Source organism: Oscarella lobularis, chromosome 1 (genome assembly GCF_947507565.1).
Source record: "Oscarella lobularis chromosome 1, ooOscLobu1.1, whole genome shotgun sequence".
NCBI classification, from domain to species: Eukaryota; Metazoa; Porifera; class Homoscleromorpha; order Homosclerophorida; family Oscarellidae; genus Oscarella; species Oscarella lobularis.
In genome coordinates this window covers 5,343,198-5,366,996 of record NC_089175.1, presented here as the reverse complement: position 1 = coordinate 5,366,996, position 23,799 = coordinate 5,343,198, and the positions used below count along the sequence as shown (strand labels likewise).

The 23,799-nt window shown below is 43.2% G+C and overlaps 8 protein-coding genes across 10 annotated transcripts; 4 read left to right on the top strand and 4 right to left on the bottom strand.

Moving 5' to 3' along the window:
- Positions 1 to 434: 434 nt before the first annotated feature.
- Positions 435 to 1,445, bottom strand: LOC136185246 (collagen triple helix repeat-containing protein 1-like). The gene is made up of 3 exons (XM_065972339.1): positions 1,266 to 1,445; positions 869 to 1,210; positions 435 to 820 (listed from the first exon to the last, which is right to left on the bottom strand). The coding sequence occupies exons 1-3, from the start codon at positions 1,353 to 1,355 to the stop codon at positions 470 to 472; spliced, it is 783 nt and encodes a 260-aa protein (XP_065828411.1). The 5' UTR covers positions 1,356 to 1,445; the 3' UTR covers positions 435 to 469.
- Positions 1,446 to 2,707: 1,262 nt separating this feature from the next.
- On the top strand, positions 2,708 to 5,990 carry LOC136193655 (uncharacterized). The gene is made up of 2 exons (XM_065982624.1): positions 2,708 to 5,323; positions 5,380 to 5,990. Exons 1-2 carry the CDS (start codon positions 2,851 to 2,853, stop codon positions 5,988 to 5,990), a joined length of 3,084 nt encoding a protein of 1,027 aa, XP_065838696.1. The 5' UTR covers positions 2,708 to 2,850.
- A 143-nt stretch (positions 5,991 to 6,133) lies between these two features.
- Positions 6,134 to 9,588, top strand: LOC136199749 (uncharacterized). The gene is made up of 3 exons (XM_065990044.1): positions 6,134 to 6,188; positions 6,252 to 8,861; positions 8,914 to 9,588. The coding sequence occupies exons 2-3, from the start codon at positions 6,254 to 6,256 to the stop codon at positions 9,459 to 9,461; spliced, it is 3,156 nt and encodes a 1,051-aa protein (XP_065846116.1). The 5' UTR covers positions 6,134 to 6,188; positions 6,252 to 6,253; the 3' UTR covers positions 9,462 to 9,588.
- Positions 9,589 to 9,819: 231 nt separating this feature from the next.
- On the bottom strand, positions 9,820 to 12,503 carry LOC136190129 (uncharacterized). Its single transcript, XM_065978210.1, has 12 exons — positions 12,059 to 12,503; positions 11,883 to 12,010; positions 11,676 to 11,828; positions 11,549 to 11,626; positions 11,361 to 11,492; positions 11,172 to 11,308; positions 10,995 to 11,108; positions 10,826 to 10,939; positions 10,568 to 10,768; positions 10,419 to 10,511; positions 10,141 to 10,351; positions 9,820 to 10,083 (listed from the first exon to the last, which is right to left on the bottom strand). Exons 1-12 carry the CDS (start codon positions 12,300 to 12,302, stop codon positions 9,880 to 9,882), a joined length of 1,809 nt encoding a protein of 602 aa, XP_065834282.1. The 5' UTR covers positions 12,303 to 12,503; the 3' UTR covers positions 9,820 to 9,879.
- A 490-nt stretch (positions 12,504 to 12,993) lies between these two features.
- On the bottom strand, positions 12,994 to 14,951 carry LOC136190140 (neural cell adhesion molecule 2-like). The gene is made up of 6 exons (XM_065978222.1): positions 14,888 to 14,951; positions 14,564 to 14,836; positions 14,197 to 14,472; positions 13,840 to 14,145; positions 13,499 to 13,789; positions 12,994 to 13,447 (listed from the first exon to the last, which is right to left on the bottom strand). Exons 1-6 carry the CDS (start codon positions 14,949 to 14,951, stop codon positions 13,188 to 13,190), a joined length of 1,470 nt encoding a protein of 489 aa, XP_065834294.1. The 3' UTR covers positions 12,994 to 13,187.
- A 169-nt stretch (positions 14,952 to 15,120) lies between these two features.
- Positions 15,121 to 17,783, top strand: LOC136185290 (uncharacterized). The gene is made up of 9 exons (XM_065972397.1): positions 15,121 to 15,207; positions 15,266 to 15,323; positions 15,378 to 15,456; positions 15,498 to 15,615; positions 15,656 to 15,952; positions 16,032 to 16,313; positions 16,366 to 16,668; positions 16,724 to 17,414; positions 17,466 to 17,783. The coding sequence occupies exons 4-9, from the start codon at positions 15,561 to 15,563 to the stop codon at positions 17,629 to 17,631; spliced, it is 1,794 nt and encodes a 597-aa protein (XP_065828469.1). The 5' UTR covers positions 15,121 to 15,207; positions 15,266 to 15,323; positions 15,378 to 15,456; positions 15,498 to 15,560; the 3' UTR covers positions 17,632 to 17,783.
- A 1,087-nt stretch (positions 17,784 to 18,870) lies between these two features.
- LOC136199720 (actin-fragmin kinase-like) lies at positions 18,871 to 20,575 on the bottom strand. 3 transcript variants are annotated; one of them, XM_065990010.1, is made up of 7 exons: positions 19,954 to 20,575; positions 19,749 to 19,903; positions 19,525 to 19,701; positions 19,334 to 19,478; positions 19,225 to 19,288; positions 19,115 to 19,181; positions 18,872 to 19,068 (listed from the first exon to the last, which is right to left on the bottom strand). In XM_065990010.1, exons 1-6 carry the CDS (start codon positions 20,492 to 20,494, stop codon positions 19,160 to 19,162), a joined length of 1,104 nt encoding a protein of 367 aa, XP_065846082.1. In that variant the 5' UTR covers positions 20,495 to 20,575; the 3' UTR covers positions 18,872 to 19,068; positions 19,115 to 19,159. The 3 variants fall into 3 exon arrangements, 2 of the variants coding, with proteins under 2 accessions (XP_065846081.1, XP_065846082.1); XR_010673156.1 differs by having other exon boundaries at positions 19,115 to 19,288; XM_065990009.1 differs by having other exon boundaries at positions 18,871 to 19,288.
- Positions 20,576 to 20,643: 68 nt separating this feature from the next.
- On the top strand, positions 20,644 to 23,751 carry LOC136195447 (uncharacterized). The gene is made up of 6 exons (XM_065984778.1): positions 20,644 to 21,295; positions 21,357 to 22,146; positions 22,195 to 23,145; positions 23,203 to 23,236; positions 23,307 to 23,336; positions 23,387 to 23,751. The coding sequence occupies exons 1-6, from the start codon at positions 20,646 to 20,648 to the stop codon at positions 23,677 to 23,679; spliced, it is 2,748 nt and encodes a 915-aa protein (XP_065840850.1). The 5' UTR covers positions 20,644 to 20,645; the 3' UTR covers positions 23,680 to 23,751.
- The last annotated feature ends 48 nt before the right edge of the window (positions 23,752 to 23,799 follow it).

Below are 23,799 nucleotides of genomic sequence, written 5' to 3'. Positions count from 1 at the left end.
CTCTCATTCTCAGGAATTTTCACCGTGTGTCTACTCTTCACTTTGACCAGTTCTCGGCGAAGACGTTCAATAGACGACTTCTCTTTAGGTGAGGCTCCTTTCGGTTTACAATTAGAAAAAAGGCATAATTTTCCCAGTTGCTCACATTATCACTTGATCTTCCCATCAAGGCAACGAATTAAATAATGTGATGCAGTGGCTTATGATAATCATCAGGTGTGGAATATATAACGGACACGAAAGGGAAGACTCCGTCTTTCTCTTGCATTGACAACATTGCCTTAAGCTACCTCTGGGGAATCATGGTTGGAATGGGGCAAGTACAGTAAGCCAGACGCATCAAGCGGAAAGCATCATTAGTATAGGGAAAATGCAGCACTAATAGTTCACAAGCATACAGAACATACAACTCAGCATCATGCAGACATCAAAAGAATTGGTCAATCAAAAGTCGTTGGCTTGAGTCCAGTCAGTTTTGCGACTGGGGATATTCTTCAATCATTATGCGAGAAACAGATCTCCATCCAGAGTAACGATCAGATGATCCAAAGCCCGGACAGTTTCCCACGCGAACAGCTACCCTTATTGATCCAGATTGAATGCTCTTGCAGAATCCTTCTATTTGGCGATGTTGAAGAGGTTCACCATTGTTATCTGGCGAATACACAAGTCCTTCAATTGTCATTGGTGAGCATTCCGCTCCATCAAAAGTGATGTACCAACGTCCACAGCAAGCTTTACCAGGACAAAGGGCTCTTATACTGGCAGCATACGCTACTTTGAGAGCGGTAGAAGAGTGACGTTTTCTGAAGAGACATTCCTAATGGAAATCAATTTAGAGTGTGTAAAATTTACCTTTGAAAATTACCTTGATGAGACCTGTATCTTTGTCATCATGTGTATTCCAAACACATTGCTTCCAGTTGATAGAATTGGCAATGCCGTTTTTTCCTTGAGGTCCGGGCTCTCCTCGTTCTCCCAAATTTCCCTTGATTCCCTTTTCTCCTTTGATTCCTATTGGCCCCATTGATCCTCTTTGTCCCAAACTTCCTTTAGGACCAGTCTTTCCAGTGGCTCCCTTATCACCTCTATCTCCCTTAGCGCCCTTCATTCCTCCATCTCTTCCTGGCAATCCATCTCTTCCTGGCAATCCATTGTCTCCTGGAGTCCCAGGAATTCCTGGTACTCCTGAACAGGCTCCTACAGAACCCTTAGAAAAACAATATTTTTCGGAAGAGATAGAGAAGTGTACTGAACCCAGATACCTGATCTGATTTGGGGTTATTGCTGTCGACAGCGTTCAGGAATAGAATGAGTGCTGCAAACAAGCACTGAAGAGTTGAACTTGCAATCATTCTGTTGTCTTGCTCACTGATGCTTTCTATCCCTTTTCATCCAAACTTGCCCGTTTTTATTGAGTAAAAAGAAACGGGTATGATGTAACCAAATGTATTGAATGGGTGACGTCTTTTCGGTCTTTCTGAAGTGCTAACTACTTTAATTAAACCCGCTTTCTAATACATTTGCCGGTTCCTAGCATGACCATAAAAGGTTGTATTGAACTAGACTATAGCATGGGATGTTAGAACACGGTTACTCACGTCCCCTCAACACCGTCACGAGGACTCCGACGTCAGGACCATACTCCCACTTAAATTATACGGGATGTCTGGTTGATTGCGATGCTTTTGGATAATAAATGTATTATAAACAGATTCTCTAAAAACAAATATCACCAACACGAATTTCTACTGGCCGTTCTACTTCAAATATTCTAAAACTTCTCTACAGATGATAAATACCATAATCGAGCCGCTTCTGTGGAGGCCAACAGCAAGCCAACCCATGTAGTTGCCCTCTCTTTATATTTGCCAAACTACGTAACCCTAAACAAATTCAAGACATCCCTCCTCCCCCTCGTCTTCCCCATTTACGTGGATCAATAAGAATATAATTAAAAACGTTTGAGTTTCCTTCTCCTCTTCTTCTTTCTCCACGTCCAATAATGGCCTGATGCCAGCCAAATGCTGGCACAACGCATAAGAGAAACCTACAAACAAACATACTAATTAACAAGCAAACAAAGGACATATATTTTACGTTTTGGCTCGTCTTTCTTCCTTTGGCCCCCATTTGCTTCTAATCGAGTCAAATGACGCTTATACAGCATCTCGGTATCCAGTCCAATCGGACCAGGCTGAAAATTCAATTCAACCCTTCTTCTCCTCAGCTCTCCCGGATCAAGAAATAAAATACGACTTGGGAATTTCCTCCACTTCCTCCTCGTCATCGTCCCCCATCGACTCCAAACAAGAACAGTACATCTGGCTCGTCTCCCCTTCCCCCAACCAACGTCAGCTCCAATCCCAATCGTCGCACGTCACGTGACCATTCGCTCTCGCCAGCGCCGCCGTCCAGCGCCGTGGGATCGGCTCCGTTATTGACGTCTCAGCATGGAATTCAAGGGGCCGATTGACAGAAGGAGGCAGTGCTGTCAGATTGTCCGAGTCCGTGGTGCTGTTACCCAGACGATTTCTGCCAAAAAAATGCCTTGCAAGAAAGACGTCTTCGCTCACGCCGTAAATACGTGAGCCAAAATCAAGCACCAACGCGTACAAAAAAGGAGACTGACCGAGCCCCGGACAAGCGACAGCGCTGCGCTAAGCCTACTCTTCAAAAGCTTGGAAACCTATTGCAGCGACGTATTGCAGCGAATTTCATCGACTACCGTACGTTAGAGAGACTTTGACTACAAGGAAGAGAAAAGCCGGAGGCGCAGTTCCGAGATTTACCAACTGCTGGCCACGTAGGCCTAGTCTACCTTACCTACCAGTGGCTAGGGTGTAAAATATGCTACGTTTTGTGGCTGCTGCAACTTCACTACTCTTCCTCTACTCTTGCTTGGAATCAAACGGCGTGGCATGGACGTTGAAAAAGCAGAACACCGTTTATTCTTATTCCTACAGTAACAGTTATTTCCAACATCTGGAACCCAAGCCGATGGACTATAGATCTCTTTTCCTACCCTTACACTATTCCAGTGACGAGCATTACCTTTCTCTTCATTCAAACGCATCCAACAGCCTTATATATCAGCCAGAATATAACCATTGGTACAAGCCGTTTCGTGCTGTCAATATCGAGTTTGATATTTGGAATGATCTGTCGAGAGCTGTGTCATTGTGTAAAAAGATAACCATTGTATTTGATTACGACACGAACGACGCGTGGGTGCTAGACACGAAGCAAATTCAATTGAAGAAACTAAAACTGCTATCATCTCTTCCTTCCGATCCGGCTAGAGGCTTTGTCTCTACCAAATTTAGCGTGGTTGCTCTGAAGCAAAACGAAACGCAGTGTTCTTGTAAGGAATCTGCAATTGCGTTTGGAGGTTGCTTGTCCTTGGACCCAGCCAAGGAGAGTATGTGCTATAACGACCTGTGGGAACTGCACTGTCACGTAGATGAAGAACTGTACGAATGGCGACTTTTGGATATAAATAAAGAGCAGAAAAAGCCGATGAAAAGGGCCGGTCATGTGGCAATTTCTGCTCAGGGTAAAACGCTGATGTACATTGCAGGCGGAGCGAATCCCGCTTTGAGTTCTGTTTCGGAGTTAACCAAAGTTTGGCAGTTTTCTATGCTCATGCGAGAATGGAAATGCATTTCGGAAAGCTCTCCGATCTTCATGTTTAGCATTTTTAAATCGTTTTATGTTACGGGTCACAATGTAGGGGAGCGTTACTTTGTTTTCCACTCCGGTAACTTTCAGTTTGCTATGTTTGATTTAGAAAAGCAACTTTGGATTGCAGACACTTTACTACTTAATACGTCTTACACGCAAACCTTTTCAGTTGCAGTGGAGTATGAAAGCACTTCTCTTCTCGTATTTTCTAGGGAAGCCGGCGGTGTGAGTGTTAGAAAGGTGTTGCTAGAGGAAAATGGCTTGCATGTAGTTGACATAAGGAAGCCGTCACATCCGTATTTGCCGCTTCTGCATGAAGCCAGTCCTGTCCACTCCTGTGAAACAAACTCAGATTTCACTTTCACAGTAAGGCAGCAGTTTAAAGAAGGCAAGAACAGATCCGTTACAACAATCATGGGAGTCTTTGACAGTCGTCAAAGATTTTGGACTGTAATCGGAGCTTTGGCGAGCCTTGGTGATCTTCCTCTTCTCGAGGGACATACTGCAACTTGGGTAGAAAATGTTAATGGTTTGATTATTTATGGCGGACGAGAAAAATTAAATAGCTGGCAAATGAATGATAGAACCTTTGTATTTAGGAATGCTTGGATTTCTCAAGTAAATATGCAGGAAACTTGCTTTCTTGCTTCCAGATTCTATCATTCTTCAATATCGATTAATAGTACCTCGCTGCTTGTGTTTGGCGGTTTGGCGCAAATTGGTAAAGAAATTTTGGCTTTAGCTGATTTGTGGGTTCTGAACTTTTTCAATGGATCAACATGTACTTGTAGTAGAATTGCTCGATCAATAAATGACAACAGCGTGTGGCCATCAGGTCGTTTTGGTCATTTGGCACTGCGTGTAAACTCGGATGTACTCTTTCATGGAGGAATAGTGAGCAATCAGTTCAAGATCGTTTCTCTTCGGCAGTGCAGCAATCAAATGTGGGCATTTAGTCTAAAAACATTCACTTGGAAAGCATTGGAGTCAAAAAATTTTGAATCTTGTTTTGGTCAAGCAACCTTATTGGGTTCTGGCGTACTGGTTTTTGGACAGGGGTACAAAAAAGTTTACGTAGCAAATCAATCTGTATTTGACGAGCCCTCGTCACTGCCTAATAATCGGCTGTGGATTTACGATTTAATAAGCAATGTGTGGCTGAAATTAGAAGAAACTATAGTGCCTTCAGGATTAATACTTGTGCAAGACTTTCTCTCCAAATCGTCAGTTGCTCTACTTGGCATTCATTTTCTTGTTATTGTTATAGGATGTCCTAAAGGCATGTACTCACCGGATTTTCCTACACAGTTCTGTTCATTCTGTCCTGTGGGTACCTATTCTGACCAAGTTGGACAGAAGAGTTGTTTTGGGTGCCCTGAAGGCACGACGACTACTTTTAGTGGATCAACACTTGAACGTCACTGCAACAAATGCAGAAATGCCAGCATTTGCGTTCACGGTAAATGTTTAGTTGCCTTGGCAGCCAATTCAAGCAGCCGGAAATGGTTCTGTATTTGCTATCGCAATTTCTACCATGACATTGAAGGAAAGTGCACTGTTCCATCGCGCTTGCGAGAGTACTCGGCAGTCGTAATTGGAGTCATCCTATTAGTCACCTTATACTTGATTAGACAAAGGAGTGAGATTAGCTTTACTCACTTTAATAGCAATCAATACTTGTATTTTCTTGTTTAGATAATAATTCTGCTATAGAAAGCCTCAGCAGAAACCTAATAGAAGAGGAGTTGCCTGAAATCGTAAGCGTGTACAACAGTCAAAATAATTCTGGCAACTGGCTTTACGATATTTTCTTATGCTTCTCCGGAGACGGCAGCAGATTGTTTTGCCGAGATGTGCACAAGTTTATCACGAAGAATAATTTCACTGTTTTTTTTGACGAAGTGAGTATTTCTGGAGGCAAAGCTGTTGTGTCGGCACTACTGGACGCTCTTGCTAAATCTAAATACGTTGCCGTGTTCTTGACAAAGGAAATAATTGGTTGTGAACATCCCGAAGCTGAGGCAACCGTTGCCTTGCACGTTCACGCTAAATATGGCAGACTGTTACCAGTTTTTCAGACATTTTCTCAAGCCGCGTGTAGTACGCTTCCAAATACCTATTTTTTGCCCAACTCTCCAAGTACTAGGCTCTACCAAAGTATAGGAAAATTGTCAACAGGCATTGATATATCTTTGAAAGACTTGGAGTCTTCAGAACGTCACGTTGCAGATTTTTTGTGTAATATTTTAAAGAAAGATCGCAGAACCGCAAAAGGACGCCGCACGAGGCATTGTCTAGTACAATAGTTTGAGAAACGGAAATTGTGTGAAAGTATCAGTATCATTTCTAAAACAGCTAAATGCACATTGCAATAAATTTTTTGCAAATACTTTTATTCTCTTCATCCGGGAGCTCTTTTCTCCTGTCCTTTTTCCCTTTTTCTCCTGACTGCTCCTCTCACTCACTCACTGCTGTCTCTCTGAACCCTGTTCTAGGCACCGAAGGTAAGGCGGGTGCACGTAAATCAGCTAGATGAAGGGTCAAGCATAACTGCTGTCATTTTACAGACATGGGCATGTTTCTTTGGCGCCAGCTTGCTCTCGGTGCTTCGAAAAGGATCTTTTGGGCATTTACTGTAGCTGTCTTTGGATTCTCTCATCATAATGGTTCCTCGCAGCCAAATGGAACCTCGTGCGATGTGCAGAAATCAAACGAGGTATTTTCTTATGCTTACAACAGCTGCCACTTCCACCTACTTCAACCGGATAAAATTGATCATGATTCTTATCTTATTCCGGTTTCATTTTTGAACGAGAAGCATTTTCTCTACATTCATTCCAAAGTTCATTCCAATTCCTCCAAATTAGTTTTTTATCAGACACTTTATGTTTATCAGGCAGATCTCGGTTCCTGGTACAAGCCACAAAATACTCTCGACTTTGAGATATATCACCTAAGTACTGTAAAGTTGTGCCATGATACACATATTTTCTTTGACCTCAAGAATGACCTTTGGCTTCTCGACAAAGAACAGTTGTCATGGAACGAGTTACCTGTTGTATCGGCTGGGCTTACTTTTCCTGGTCATTCAGTGCGGCTAGACGGATATACAGTAGTAGCATTAAAGCAAGCTAATACAAATTGCTCTTGCAAAGAATCAGTGATTCTTTTTGGAGGATGTAGTGGCGTAGATGTTCTCTTTAAACGTGTCTGTTACAATGATTTGTGGGAGTTACACTGCCTTGAGGACGGCAAACGGTATGAGTGGAGACTGCTAGAGACAGATGATAGCGAGGTAAAGCCAGCTCCGAGAACTCGTCACGCAGCAATTTCTTCAACAAATGGCAACTTGATGTACGTCGCCGGAGGCAATAATCCTACAGAAACTGGCTCAGGATCTACAACGAACGTTTGGCAGTTCTCCATGTTGACACGTCTTTGGCGTCGGGTCTCTGAAAAATTGCCTAGCCTTTTTCACGAGATGGCGTTGCAGTTTTTCTTTCTTACAGGGCACAATGTAGTAGATCGATTCTTCTTCTTTATTTCCGCCAATTTTCCTTTTCTTGCATTCGACATGCAGAATCAGGTCTGGATTACAGACATGCTTCCTGACCTTCATTCGAGGACCGAGTTTCATTCAAGTTCGGCAATGTATAATAATAATTCGCTTTTTATATTTACAAATCCTTCAGGCCAAAGCATTCGTGTGACTAACGTGACATTTTCGAGCAACAGTTGGCAAGCCACGGACGTAGAAAAATCACTGTTTCTCGAGCAGACAATTTTTAGCAAAGCGGGAGGTGCAGTTGTTTACACTAGCGACGCTGCTTCCGGCAAAGTATTTACGCTACAACAGGAACTTTTGGCAGACAACCAGTCAGTGTGTAATACCATGGGTATCTTCTATATGCACCTACGAAAATGGACTGCTATCAGAGCAGAATCTAAAGTACCGATCCTCTTGCTTGAGGGTCACACTATAACTTGGATTGAGCACGTCTTTGCTCTGGTAATTTTTGGCGGGAGATTTAGACAGAAAAATTGGAGTTTGAACGACAGAATATATCTGTTTAAGAACAGCGTGCTGCTACAGCTGAACAAGACCGACGAGTGCCTACTTTTGGGTTCACGGTATTATCATTCTTCTGTATCAATCAACAAGACGTCTCTTGTTGTGTTTGGTGGGATAACAGAGACGAACCACGGCACAGTTTTGATGGACGATTTGTGGATAGTCACCTTTTTCAATTTGTCGTCGTTTTCTTGTGTTCAGATCCAAAGTCCAGTATCCAACAACACTTGGCCGACGGCCAGGTTTGGTCATTCAGCCTTACAGGTGAATTCGAGATTAATATTTTATGGAGGAGCTTTAGAAAAGGATTGTCTTAAAGTTGGTAATCGCAGTATCTTCAACTGCAATGACGAAATCTGGGCTTTCAGTCTAAAGACATTTCTGTGGACACTGTTGCACTCAGGCTTCCAGAAAGATTTTGGCCTATGTTTTTCTCACATATCTCTACTCAGTCCTGAAGTAATCGTTTTTGGATACGGGTTAAAAGAAATCGAATTTTACAATAACGTTATGGCTGCAGATCACCTATCACCTTTTGAGGAAGTTTTTTTGCGAATTTACATCTTGACGACTGAAAATTGGATTGTGTATGAAGACATTGTCACTCCACGCACGATACTGACCATGTTACCTGCCAACGAACAAAGCCTTGTCGCTTTTCTTGGCGATCAATTGCACATCGTTGAGTTGCGCTGTCCAAGAGGCATGTACTCGTCTGATTTTCCTTCAAAACCCTGTCTTCTTTGTCCTGCTGGAAGTTACTCTGCTCAAGTTGGCCAGAGAGAATGTTCGCTGTGTCCAGAAGGCACAACGACACCTCTGAATGGTTCGGCATCTCTGCAAAATTGCATGAGGTGCAAGAATGACAGCGTTTGCGTGCACGGTGTTTGCGAAGTGGTTTCTCCCGTCGGTCTGTCTGGTCGGCAATGGCGCTGCAGCTGCTTTGCTGACTTTCATTACGATTCTGAAGGAATATGCACGCGGCCGTTGCAAATGTTTCCACTCATCATTACAGTTGTTTCTCTTGTCGCATTATGCCTAATATCCTACCTTAAATTAAGTGAACATTTTACAATAACAGGAAACCGAAAGGAACTTTATCTCGGTAAGTTGCATAAACCCGTTATCGTAGAATATTATTGAGTTGCCACTTCGAGGTTCTCAAGAAGTTCTTACAAGAGAAACGCTCCAATTTCTACTTCCCCGTATCCGAGCTGTGCACGAATATCGAAGAAAGATCTCCGAGTGGGACTACGAAATCTATTTTTGTTTTGCCGGAGAGGATAGCGAGATGTTTTGTCAAAACATCTGCAATATCATTGCTGAGAAAGGTATTACTGACGTTTGTTTAGGCAAGAAGGACGACATCTCTGCGCTGGATTCTCTAGCAAAATCAAAATACGTTGTGCTAATCTTGGGAGAAAAGAGTGCTGCTTGCGATTTTTTCGCGGCTGCTGCAACCGCGGCCGTGCGTGTTCATTATGAGTTTGGTAGAGTCATCCCAATTTTTCAGTCTCTTTCTCCAGACTATTTTTCCGAACGATCTGATACATACTTTTTGCCTCACTGCAGAGAGAGGCTTTTTAGGAACGTGAGCCAAATAATTGGGAAAGACGTCAGCAGCGACGTTTTGAGAGCAGACAGCAAAAGAGCAGCTACTTTGGCTGCAGAATACTTGTGCCGCGAGCTTCAAAAAAGAAGATAATAACCCCCTAAGTAATTAAAATGACTGTAATTAGAAAAGGCTTGGCCTTTTTTAGATCATCGTTCTATCTCTATACTTTTGAAGTATATGAGATCAAACTTATTGTACTGAATTTAAAATACTGGGTAGTCGATATTTGCTATTATGTCAATGTTACACAGTTTGTAGTTTCTTTTGGTGCTCAATGCGGTATCACTGGTATAATGTACGTATTTTCTAGTAGTTTGATAGCGTTTTTCAGATGAAAGACGGTCAAACAAACGAAAATCTGACGTTCTCGTTCCCGCAGCCAATGGGAGATTGAAAGTGAACAAAGAGCTCGACCAAATTTGTATCAATCAGAGGTACAGTACGTTCGACAAACTTTATTACACAAGACTCAAAGAGTAGACAGACCTAGACAGGCACTAAGGTTATCTTATTCTTCTGATTTTAGACTCTCTACCACACATTCGAGCGTTTCTATGAAGTCTGGAAGTTCCTTCACTATATCTTCAGGACTCCATTTCTCAGGCGGTGTTATCTTCGATGGCAACGGGCACTGATGCTTATTGAAAAATTGCCCCATATCTGATTTCGGAATGACTGAAGAGAATGCCACCAGCCAGGATAAGTTGAGAAGCTGTGTAACAGAAAGATGCGATCCATTCAACTTCTCCTACATAATTTCTCTTCTAACCTCAACCTCATGATGACAATCACTTCCAAAGTCTAAAGCAATCTTCGTTCCAGGTTTAGCTTTTTCGAATTTGGGCTTTGAGACATTGAAGTCTTCCACGTCAGCAGTTTCAACTGCAAAGTTTTCTATGACGTAACTGGACTTAACTTTGTGCCTAACAAAGTCAACACGCCGATCTGGTGCCACTTCAAAGGTCAAATGACCTCGTTCGCTTCGTGAAAAATAAATACATAATTAAATAATTAAAATAACTTCATAATGACACGAACGAAACTTACTTGATCTCCAACGACTTTGCAAATTTCTGAACTGTCGGATCGTCGAGTGGAACCAGTTCGCGAGTGTTAAGTGCAAATCGCACATCGTGACGTCTAATCAGAGAATGCAATTATAAATTATAGTGGGTGATCGACGATGGTGCGAGCACCCTTCCAAGAAGACCCAATTTGCCACGAATCTCTTCATTTCGTTTTTGTAGGCAGCGTACAATTCGAGGCTTCCGCCGTCAACTTTAGCCACGCGCAAATCCAGACGTCGATATTGCGGTGACCACAGTTTGAAGTCGTACGTCTCCACGACGTGTGGTTTGCCCAAATCGTCAACGAGCTCGGTAAGGGGCGTCGATATGCTAAGAAAACCGTACACTATAAACAGATCAAGCGGTGAAATTCTATTTCAGTCGCACAATGTCGAAAAGGAAGTCTTCAGCGCGGGAAAGATATTCTCTTCGAAGTCCAGTATGTCGTGCTCGGAGGAAGCAATTTCTGGTGGGACGTCGGTCCACAATACCTTGCCGATCCTGCGCACGCAAACGACGTCGTAAATCTGCGACAATCGGAATGAACAGCGCTGACCTCGCTTCAAGTCTAATTTGGCCTTTATAGTCTTTCAGTTCGTTGAGCTGATTCATCAGGCAATGGCGTACGAAGAGAAGGTTCTCGGAGTGAATGAGACCACTAGGTGGTTTTCTACACAAAACCGTTAGTAAAGGCTAAGCTATTCTCGAAAAGGAATCACTAACTAGTAGGCACCTTGTTTTACTCCAACTGGGCGTGGCTGTTGATGTAGGATCAAAAGACTTTGAGGGCTCTAATTTGAGGCTATTTAGGCCTTTTCGCAGTACGCTTTCGGCATCCTCATCGGCACAACTCAAGTCTTGAGCTTGTGTCTATAAAGTTCTATTTTTCACGTGATTGCGTTTTTCTATAATCAGTTGTTACTGCCAAATGAAGTGTATGCTTTTGTCTACGAGCCAAGGAACGAGAATGATAGCCTTTGTGCGGTTGAAAGCACAGTCGGACAGAAGAGGACTTTTTGGTATCATAACATGTCACACTGCTCAGAACTGGCGACTAAAGACAATCAATAATTCAATTTAAATCATCATTTCTTTGAGTAAGCTCTATACCATGGAAAACACTCTCGATTTTAATCGATTTGCAACCGCGTCTATTTTGGACTGAGACGAGGAGACGAGCTTTATTTCCTAGAAAAGCTCACGTCACTATTGATTCAGGTGGACAAACGCGATGAACCTTTTTCTCGCGGTCTATTGACGGCCAGCAGAACGTTTCCTTGTCTTCCCTGTCTTCGTCGACTATGAGCTTCATCGTGGATCCTTGCCGACCCACAACGTAATGCATCGAAATTTGATCAGGCACGGGCAAGTAATCAATGACCACGCTCTCCTATAAAAGCGACAAATAAATGCATCGATTCCTTTGAAGAACATCTGATCGAACCATTCTGGCATGGACCGCTTCCTTGAAGGCGCTGACGTCTGCTGAAGATCCTTTGACGTAGATCATTTTCTTTTCGATTCTAGCTTTGACGTTGTGCTTTTCGGCTTCCGGATCCAGCCACCACCCCCCTATATCTCTTAGAGGCTAAAGATCCAAAAGTCTGCGGTCTCTAACACCTCTTCCAGCTACGTATCCAAGATACAAGGGTACGGGAATCTCTTCTTCGCCTGGACGTCGTCCAGAATCACCACTGGAGAGCACTTCTTGTAGCCGTTTCCTGCTGGCGTCGTGCAGAAAATTGCAATCGACGCCCTTCCTGCACGTTCCCTGCTGGAAGAATTTGCAAGGTTTGCGATGCTTTTGAGCGTCGTAGAGTGGTCTCGGCGGTCTTTTTCCTCGCGAAGGGAATCTGCCTGCCATAGCAGAAAGCGGAAAGGTGTGTCGAAAGCGAAACGTCGTCTATGATTGGATCGATTGATCGATCGTCGTGAGTCACTCAAACATCGCACACCCATTTGCACACGTTAGACACGAATCGAACTAAGGCAGCTCTAATTTCGCTTGAGAGAAGCCAAACCATGGCCAAACAGAATCCATGGAGTGGCATCGCTGAAGACCCGTATGCGCAGCTTCAAGCAGCTTGAGAAAACGTCGATTTTCGCCTCCCGGACAGCGGATCCACGTTCGATAAGCGCATCAAAAACGTTCTGCTCTCAATTAGAGTCGATCCGCGAGTTGGAAGAGAGGAAGAAACGCGCAGAGCGCAAGTAAGACCTATTATCGCCTTGATCCCCATGAGCGGATGGTCTCGATCGGACCCGAAGGCGCGGTCGAAGTCAAATGGCCCGCAGAAGCCTACTTAATATTCAGTACGAATCGCTGTCTTTCATCTTGGCAAGACTCGATCGTAGATGGATAAACGGCTCCAAATGCATCAGATCTAACGTACGGTTCCTCATGCAGACTCTAAGCAAAATTGACGACTCCTTCAATTTATATAGTTGATCCCAACCCTCTGCCAGTCAGAAAACGGTTTGCACTCGGATCAATTGAGCTCGGACTTCTTATCGATTCCGTCGATTCAGTGGCGTAGTAAAGGGACGCATCGTCGTGTCAAATCACGTCGATTTTTAATTAATTAATCAAGTCAACCACACCTTTTCTAAGTGGCTACAAATCAACAATTCCTTACTACACAGGAACGAAAAGAAAACCATCTACTATGGACGAAAAATCTAATTTCTAATTTTCTACAACATTCAGCCTTAAAGTCCCTGACGTCATAAATAAGTGTGAATCGGCGACCTACAGCGAGGTCTCGTAGTATTTCGCCTTGGTCACATCTGAATAGGTAATAGGACCAGATGAGCCAGTATATTGACCACCATTTGCACAACTGTCTGCGCTGTCACGGCTCTTTTTCTTTCTTGAGCTGATTTTCTTTTTCACAATGATAACGATAATTGCAGCTACAACAGAACCTGCAGAACCCAATGAAATTCCAACAATCACTCCAGGTTTGAGACCTATTGTAACAGTATCACCCGATCCTTTCCTCCGAATGCCTATAAGCACGAAAAAATGATTTTCAATATTAATAATTTTATCAGATAAACCTGCAATTGAAACACTGACGAGGGAAGAGGGTCCCTGACCAATGCTGTTTACCGCAGCAACAGCAATAGTGTAGTTAGTGCCTGGTAATAGAGATGACAAAAGCACTTTTGTTGCCCCGCCGGTTTTTGATACATTCATGTCTGGCAAACGCTTCTGCCCGTTCGGATCAGACACATTAATGAAGTAAAAAATTATGTTACTTCCACCACCAAATGTAGGCTCAGTGATAATCAAATTAACAGACGTATTTGTCTCTGGCTTTGTTTTCACACCTGGAGCACCAGGAGTGCCTTAATTAATTGAAATCAAAACAATAAATAATATATAACGGAGTTCTTACATGTAATATTAATTGCAAAGCACCGCTTAGTGCTAGTAATTGGATTCATTCCATTTTTTGCTTCCGCGCAAATCGAACTATCGCTATCAGTTCGTCGTGTTCGAATCTCTAGCGTTGATGTTACAACTGAAGTGACGCCATCCGCATCTTTTGATTCAACGGGTCTGTGAACAGTAGCACGCCCTCCAAAGGATGAAGCCCACGTAATATGTGGAGTAGGCATTCCTTTCACCGTGTAGCGAATAAGAGCCGCACTGCGACAAATAATGCATTCAGGAATAGAGGCATTAACCAACGTGGGTGCCACTATAACAGACGTTAGATACCTGAATACACCTTCAGTACGTAGGTAATTACCACAGATATCGACTCCAAGTTGTATTGAAACGCCTGACGTTTTCTCTTCCAAAACATTTTTAGCGGTCACCGCGTAAATTCCTCTGTCTTCTAGTGCCACGGCACTGAAAGTCAAGCCAAACTGATTTGCCGAAGGAAGTGATGATGCCGGCCCACTTAGTTTTTGCACAGTGATATTTGGCATTGGGATTCCGCTGACGGTGCAACGCTTCGTTAGGGATTGACTCACCGTCGCGCAAACCGTCGCTTGACTGGTGCAAGTCACATTCATTTTATCTGAGAGAACGGAAAAATATATGTTCGATCACGCGTACGTCGTCTGTTACGTATGTACAAATTAATTAGGAGAGAATCGTTATCCACCCACTTTCGAAAATGCGAATACCCCTGAAATCTTGGAGAATGCACTTATATGAATTTCCGTTCAGAGATGGCGATGCAGTGACAGTGAATGTCGATCCGACTTTAGGAGTGCGTACAGTTGGCGGACCGGGGGACTCTGTTCCGTCTGGCGTTCTTTGGCTCCATACATCTCCACTCGTAGCCGGATGACTGCAGTTGAGTACTATAGTGTCTCCGTTGAAAGCCCAGACAGCATCGTTCACATCAGCCACGACCACTTTCACACGAGCGGTCGCCTCTACTGAAGATTTGTGAGTTCAAAAGATTCCTGGACCAAGGTGTTTCTTACCTGTTAAATAAGCTTCCATCGCTATTAGGAAGATCCAGACAAAGTTTACATGTATACCGGCCATTTCAATACCACTCGACCGTGCGTACTGTATATAGGCTGGGGACTCCCCCGGGGGGATGGGGGTTCGGGGGACTCGGGGGAGGGGTTCGATTGAACCACTACGATTTCAGCAATGACGTCATCATCTACAATTCGAATAGAGTAATTAGTATAATTCCTTTATGGCCGACGCGGTTCTATCACACCCTGCGCCGCACGATTGAAGATTTTCTCTGATGTTGAGTGAGACTGTTGCACTTTGACGTCTTCAGTTTACGGTTCGAATAAGGCTGCATTGGGGCCCTATAATCCTGTCGAAAGAACAGAATTTATTAGAAACGTCAATTTCGTACGTATTCAAAACCGAAAGCACCTTTAGGAGGAACTTTACGAGGTTTATTGAAATGGACTACTGTATGGTCGTTAATTATAATTATTTGTTTACAAGCGATGCTTTCGAATTTGGAGAATTCGGTCGAGGCGAGGCCAACGGGGGCAGAATTAATTAACCGAGGCGATGACTGATGGTATAGGCGGTTGTCATAGCTAGCAATCCCACCTTTTATAGGCAAACTGAAAGGAAGAAAGTTTCTGTCCGAATTGGGTACACGTCCCGGATTTTCCTTAATTCATGCCTTCTCTTAGTTCCTGCTTGGTACTACTTAGGATACTTGTTCTTGTCACAGGTAGGACGAAAAATTGTTTCTATTGTCTCACTGTGTGTAGGAAGCACGCGCGAGAAAGAGGTCGAGGCAAACGTAAATGATTTCGTTTGGGCTTTGAACGGCGACACTGTGTTGCTCAATTGTAGTCATCCGGCTACGAGTGGTGATACATGGAGTCAAAGAGCGGCAAATGGAAAAGAGTCGCCCGCGCCGCCTGCTGTGCGTACCGCAACCGTCGGATCGACATTCACTGTATTGATGTCTCCATCACTGAACGGAACGTCGTACAAATGCATCCTTCAAGATTTCCAGGCAAATCGCGTTTTTGAAAGTGGGTGGAATATGCTTCTCCTCGGAGGTAGCTATACCCCAATTAATTAAGGCTCTAGCCGAGCCGCATTGTTAATTGCTGTAGCCTATATAACTTTGTTGTGCAGAAGAGATCAGGGTCAGCTGTACAAGAAGAGCAACATCTTGTGTCAATATTGGAGAGACCTTGAATAAGCATTGCGTCGTTACCGGGTTGCCGGAGCCAAATGTGACTGTTTCTAAAATTAGCGGAAGAGCTTTAGCAACAAGACTTCCTTTGGCGAATCGGTCTGGTCTGACTTTTAGTGACGTAACACTAACCGACAGAGGAACATATAGACTAGCAGCTGAAAACGTTTTGCAAGAGATTAGAGAAGATATCAGTGTTAGAGCTGAAGAAGATATCTGCTGTGAGTTTAGTGTAATTCTTTTAGTCGTGATGCTCCCTAAACTTTTCTATAGGGGCGCCTGTGGTCGTAAGCTTTCTTATTAGTGATCCTATCGTTTGTCTGCATAACGTACGCATCAATTTTACAGTCAAAGGAATACCCGCTCCAAACATAACATGGAGTTGGAGTACTCTATTGTCAGAGAAAATAACCATCAGCAGTCACATCAACTCAATTTATTCTGACGAAATCACTTCCGTTGTGATGTTTGCTCTAGAAATTCAAAACGTACATAGAGGTGACAGTAACATTTGCATGAAAGCAGACAATGGCGCGTCTCCATCTCTTCAGAGGTGCGTCAGATTGAACATCACATGTAAGAATTAAGCGCAGTACCAAGTATTTTGACGTTGTACTAATTGACGATTCAGGTGACATTGATCCACCTCATGTAGAACTTCGTGATAGGACAGAGTCTTCATTGTCTCTTCAAATCTCTAATTCACTAGACAATTCTCGTTTGCAAGCAACTGAGTACTTCATTACGTACTGGCAATCTATTAGTTCAGTGAAAAACCTAACAATAAAAAGAGATCACAGTGCTCAAACCAATGTCCGTCTCATTGACCTGAATCAAATGGCACCCTACAACGTACGAGTGGTGGCAAGAAATGAGCCATATTACAGTCGACCAGCTGACCACGTCTTTGCTACCTTGAAGGAAAACGACTGTCGACCGACTCTTCAACAGGTTCACGCTCAGCCGCCTATGATAAAATGGTCATATATTTGTGAAGGAAGCCGAATGCTAAAAGAGATCACTTCGTATGTTATTGTTTACGAGAGCTCTACAGACTATCGTCGATTTAGTGTGGAAAAGGTCGTCACTGAATACAGTTTTTGCGAACTGCTTTTCAACGCAACGTACAATTTATCGGTGACAGCAGTCGCTCAGAATGGAGCACTGAGGAAGTCCAACATTTTGTCTGTATCAATCAGTAAAACGATCACTGCCAAAGCAAGCCCAGAAAATACAGGCCTAATAGCGGGAATTTCCGTTCTCAGTACCCTGTTTGTAGCTTTAGGACTCGTTTCTATATACTTGCTCTGCTACAATAAAAGGTTGGATATGATTTGGCATTGTAAATTTTCATTGCCTGATCCCCCCTGTAGGTCTAAGAAGCAGAATCAAAAGGATCATTCCACTTCAGGTGGCTCGGCTAGCAAAACAAGCAGGGAAATGATGATGCAATCAAATCATCTCTATGAATCAGCAAAGAGCCTATTCAAAGGAGACTCGAAACAGCCTAGCGTTCCTGATTACGCCCAGATATCATAAGCAGATACCGTTGAACGTACATTCTCTTTTCTGTTTTCGTAGCTACTACTTTCAATTTTGTTCTGTCTTAGACATCGGAATCTTTCATAGAAACTCTGATATTGCGTTGGCATATGATCAATATATCGAGTGGCCTTGAATAGACAAGGTTCTAACTACAGAATATTGCTGTAAACTCTTTTCTTAGCCTAGAAGCTATTAGAGTCTTATGCGTTACAAAAACGATGCTTTTCAACAGAACGTCTTTTCTTTCATCTGTCCAATTTGTGCCGGAGGATATTCCTCCAGTATCTATGATCGCACGGCACCAGGTGTAGAAATAGAGATAGGAGGATAGCAGACTCCATAGTTCAAGTCTTACCAAGGCTTGCGAGGCTTTTTATTTGTGTGCGTAACACGGGCTTAGTCACCACGGAGGCACAATTGCCGCGTCGGATTCCGGGAAGCCGGAATCACCGCATCTTGCCCACGGCACGAACGTACACTGTTATTAGTCTCAGACTCTGTACGCTCTGCAAGTCTGCTCACTCTGCTATGCCCTGAAGACCCGGATTGTCGCCACACAAATGCGTTCTTTCTGCGATCGTCATGATCGATCTCTTTCCTCGCTTTAGAAGAAGGTAAACGTAATTAATAAAGGCTGTATGAGATCAGCATCATTGGCCTCGGCGGTCTTTTTCCTCGCTAAAATCAGAATTTTGATTTCGCTCGTGTACAGATCGAACCAGCCGACTCTGAAGACCCGCAGCTGAGAAAAACGTCGATTTTCGCTTCCCAAACAGCGATCCACGTTCGAAAAGCGCACCAAAAACGTTCTGCTCCGAGTTGATCTTCTGCAGTTTTCGCCTCGATCCATGCAGTTCCTCCGCTCGTGCTAGATATGAACGGATGCTCTCGGCCCGACTCGAAGGCGAAAGATGTCAAATGGCCCGTTCCTATCGAAATAAAATTATTTGACGACTTCTTCACGTTCCTAATTCTTCCGTAATCTACAACACATCACACTTAATTGAACCAATTTATTGAATAATTGATTCCAACCCCCTGCCAGTCAGAAAACGCAGGCGAGACTCGGATCAATTGCTGTCAGAGCTATGGCACGTCATTCAGCACTGTTAGCTTTATGGGTTAAGGTTAGGGTTATATCAAATGCACACTTTCTCGTGTGACAATTCTTCTTCATATCTCTGTCATGAAAGAGTATTAGACTACTATTGCTGTGATTTTACACGTTCCCCAATTTGACCGTGCAAATTGCCAATACTATAAGATCGCAAAACAATTTCATTCTATAAAGTCAATATACATTTAAACTTTGAAAGGGCAATTGCATGAACCATAGACGTAAAAAAAGAGATCGTTGTAATAGCTTACAAAAAAGTCAGAATACAAAAACAGATTCTCCAAAATTCAATTCAAGGAGGAGATACCGAAATACTAAAAGTAAAAGTAAAAGCCAGCGCAATGGTCACATGACACTTACGACTAATTTATGCTCTGAGACGAGTTCCTTTTTGTCAACTTTCTTCTATGACTTGATGGAATCCATTCTAAGGAAAATCGTGTTATTATCTTTTCACGCAAATTTCGCACCTCTTTTCTCTCAATTCTTTTAATATCTTAGTCTCAATCTGCATGTACGAATCATTCGACGGACCTAGAGAAAGAAATTAGATTCACAATTTTAGCATTATTCCATTACCAAGAGTAAATTCGGTCAGAATTTTTTTAGATTCGTTTTTCGGGTCTTCTCCTCCTGTGACAATGATCTGAGCGGATCCATCTCGATTCTCCACGCAATGGAGAGAATGACGAAAAATATCCTCCATTTCCCGGGTTAGCTCAAACTAATAAAAATGATCAAATTTGTTATCAATAGTGATAATTTTGTACCGCGTAAGATTTTCGTTGTTCAAAGTCAAGAATGCAAGCATAGTCTGAAAATTTTCTTCTGTTAAACCCGCCAATAAGTAGAAAACAATTTTTAACAAATCCTGTTTTTGATAATTGACAGATTTTGTGATCAGACCGAGCAGATGGTTTTGGAAGAAAATTGATACAAATCCACTTCTAAAAGAATTTATTAAATATTGAGGACAAACATAATTAGATTTTACCTTTTCTATCAAATCAATCACAAATGCATCATCAAGTGGTTCCCCACCAGCGTACCCTCCATGAAGTAATCCTCGATGTTGATCAATCATTTCCACGGCAGCACCGCTACGTGGTTGAGGCCTTTCTCCGCTTAATTCAACGTCCAACCAATATCCTAATCAACAACATATGAATTATTCTCAGATTATAATTCATGCAATTTACCTTTTTCTCTTCCCTCCTCGAATACAAATTCATAAATCTCATTATTCACATACCCTTTGCGTTGTGCTCCTGATTGGAGATAATCTCGATGATTGAGATCGTCATTTCGAAAATCGTCATCACTCTCTCCCCCAAACATGATCATTCTCCCTCCAATAGCCCACAAACAGCAGCAGGAGCGATGCCATGGTTTCTTTCTATGAGCGGGCGTGGCTACTTGGATCCATTTCATTTTCTTCGGATTCAAAGCAAACACCTCTTCCAGACCCTCACCGTCTTCCGTCTCTCCCCCGTACGAATACACGATCCCATTGATGACCACGCATTGTGCTCCCCAGCAAGGCGGAGGAATAGATCCTTCGGCGAAATGGCGAATCCATTTCTTCTCTTCTCGGACATTGCAAGTCCAGATTTCGTTGCGGGGGTAACATATGACAGCGTGGGGAAGGATTGCTTCCATTCCACCGAAGAGATACAATTCATCGCCGATCAACGCGCTTTCGGGGTAAGTTCGAGGTCCAGGTGTCTCAGCTTCGGCCATTTTGTCGTTTCGTAACTTCGAAATGACGTTCTGTTGCCTAGCTAGATAAAAGAAACTTTTGCGATCGCGGCACGAAAAGCTTTTTTTGTAAGGTGACGTCACGAATCGGCTACTCAAGACCCCGTACGCTTTCTGCCAACTCTCTAAACAAATGCCGTCGTATTCGGATGTTAGTCTCGATAATGAAGACCCCAGGTGGGAATTAATCGTTCAGTTGCACTTGCCAGAGTTGATCGACCTTTGGCATCCCGATCTCGACGAGCTACTCAAATTGTATCTAGTCAGTGACAAGGAATACAAAGCGTTGCGCTATCGTTCTCGATCTCAGCAATGCGAGACGCTGCTCGTCGAAATCTTACCACAGAAGGGTCTAGAAGCGTACGACACGTTGCTCGCAGTGCTGGCGAAGAAAGAGAAGCTGGAGTCCACAGTTAAGATGCTTGAGGATTGGGAAATGAAGTGGTTTCCGACTCAGGGTCGTTTCGAAAAATTCCTTTGGAGGAAAAGGGTCAGCGGAATGGATCCTCGATGGATGTACGCCGTTCAACCGTTCGTGAGGAATTTAGTCAAAATTTGGCGTCCTCAGCTCGATGACCTCCACGCCGCGCAGCTTCTGAGTGAGGGAGAATGCAAACTGCTGTGCTCTCTTCCTCGAGCTGAACAGTGCGAAAAGCTACTCGTTGAAATCCTTCCACATAAGGGACGACAATCTTACAATGAGTTTTTTCGCGTTCTTTTGAACACAGAAGGAGAAGAGTCCGATGTCGTAAAAATGTTTAGGATGCTCGAGAAAGTGCGAAGGTACGTAAAGCTGGAGAAAAACGCGGTAGAAACTATTAATTAATTAGTGATGTCTGGTTAGAGTTAAATTATCTTCGGAGCCAAAGGATAAACGTTGGCTTTTAATCCGCGAGCCTCTCTTTTCAAACATAACAGCCGCATGGCAATACGCCAGCTTCACTATACAAGATTTGTGGGTGAAAGGACTACTCACTTCCGAAGAGTATGACTTGGTTTTGAGTGAAAGAAGAAACGTACGGAAAGAATGCGATCAGCGTTTTTCTCCAGAGTATGTGCTCATCAGAATTCGAGAAAGCGATTGTCGAAAACTGCTCATCGATCTTCTACCAAAGAAAGGTTCGTTCTCTTTTGACGAATTTCTCAGCGTCATATCAGATTATCAACCTGCCGTGTCGACCATTTTGAGGTCTGCTGCACCGGAAGTAGCTCGTTATATTTTTCAAGAGGAAGAAGCGACGACTCTTGACTTTATACCAATGGACAGACGTTGGTTGGTAATCCGCGAGCCGCTTTTTTCAGAACTGGTGGAAACTTGGAATTTCATCCCAGCTGATTATGAGTGCTTCCTTTTAGCTCTTTGTGAAAATAGACTAATTAGTTGCAGACTTTTGGATAGTGCCCTCACACACAATTTGCGAGAGAGAAAGTATCGAGAACGCGAGTGCCAAAAGCTGCTTCTTGAAATTCTACCAAAAAGCGGTCCTTCGTCTTTTGACTGGTTCCTCAGCCTACTGGAACGCTTCAATGCGAAAGCATGGGGCATTTTGAAATCTTCTGTTTTCTCATCAGCTTATTATGCTTCAAGGACGGAAGCAGATGATGCTACGCCTACTGCGCCGGCTGCTGCAAAGGTCTAGCAATGTATATGATGCTCAACTACATATAATTTTAATGTGTAGGCTTTATTGCTTCAAGACGAAGAATCTTCTACTACCTTCTCTCTTCACTTCGAAGGCATGACGCTGAGCTTCACAAGAACGCAAACTGTAGAAGAAGACGTTGGTGAATCGGGCGGAAAACTAGACTCTGATTTTTTCTCGTTGACTATTCCTCGTGGAGCAGTGACGGGCAACGCTGTCAGAATAGGATTCACTGTCTATGAGTATCAGCCAGAGGCATCAGAAGGGGTTGAAAATGATTTATATATAACAGACATTCTTGCCCTACATCCTTGTGGCACACGCTTCGCAAGAAACGTCACAATCAGTTTTATCATGAAAGCCGCCGTATTTTCCGATGATCAAAGAGCTACCCTTCTATATGAAGAGCAAGACACAGGCTTGTTTCGGTCCTCTTCTGTGGGAGCACTCAAGTCCACGGTGTTTGATAAAATGACGGCCAGCCTTCATCCATTTTCTTCTCTTGATATTGATACGAAACACTTCTGCAAATTCTTTGCGTGCTTGCGTGGTTGCATTGGACACTGCTATCGCACCCTGGCGTTTGGTAGGTGGACAAAGGGAGAATCTTCGCAATTGGAAACGGCGACGATCGATCTTCATTTCACGTCTACCAGACGGACGCATGTCGACGTCGTCGAAAGGTGCAACAGAGGAATGCCCGCACTTTTGAAGGATACTAATGCGACAATCTACTTTTCAAAGAAAGGCAAATTCACTCTTTCAGTCAATAGGACTAGCTACGGCTGGGAACTTCAATCTTCGTCTCCAGTGTCTATTGCTGAGCAAGAACTGATCCGAGCAAAGAAGCAGCCGTCCAAGTTCTGTACGCGTTTTTTCAAGTTGAAAAAAGTCAAGATGAACGCAGAAAAGCCTTGGCTAGAAATTTGTCTGACAGATGACGAAAAAACAGACTGTACACTCTTATTAGACGAATATCCTTCACTCCATGTAAGACTAAATAAGAGTTCTTGAGTTGTGAAGTAAATGACCTTTTTGCTTACCTAGGCTCCTTCATCTTCAGTATCTTCAAGTAAAAGAGGTGAGTAGATTATTTATTAGTAGTTTTTTGTATTAGTAGTTTTTTGTATTTCAATTTTTGATTTCTATAGGGCGTTCTTCAACGGACCCCTCCAGACAAGGTAGGCATGTCAATCTTCATGAGAGCGACGCTGATTGCACCATTAAGCAGATGCTGACCTGAACCGATGTCCGACCAAAAAAGAGCTCCTTGACGTATCACTGGAAATCCTAGATAGATGGAAATTCGTTGCTAGGTACCTTGACGTGGATGAAAAAGACGTCGTTGCAGCTTCAGTAGACGCAAAGGGAGACGTCAGAGAACAAGCGTATAAAATGCTGTCTATTTGGAAGGAGTGCAAAGGCGATGCTGCAACAGTCGAAGAATTGTGCAAAGCTCTAGATTCGGTGAGTCTAAAAGCAGCGGCGAAAAAAGTGTTTAGGTGCTCACCTTCTTTTGACTAAGACGATACATTTGAATCGTAATTTTAGCTCTTTAATTTTTAAAAAAATTATTGTGAGATGTTTTCGACGTCATTTTGAAGTCCCGGATAGATCCTCGTCGCCGTTCGGCGGCCGCCGAAT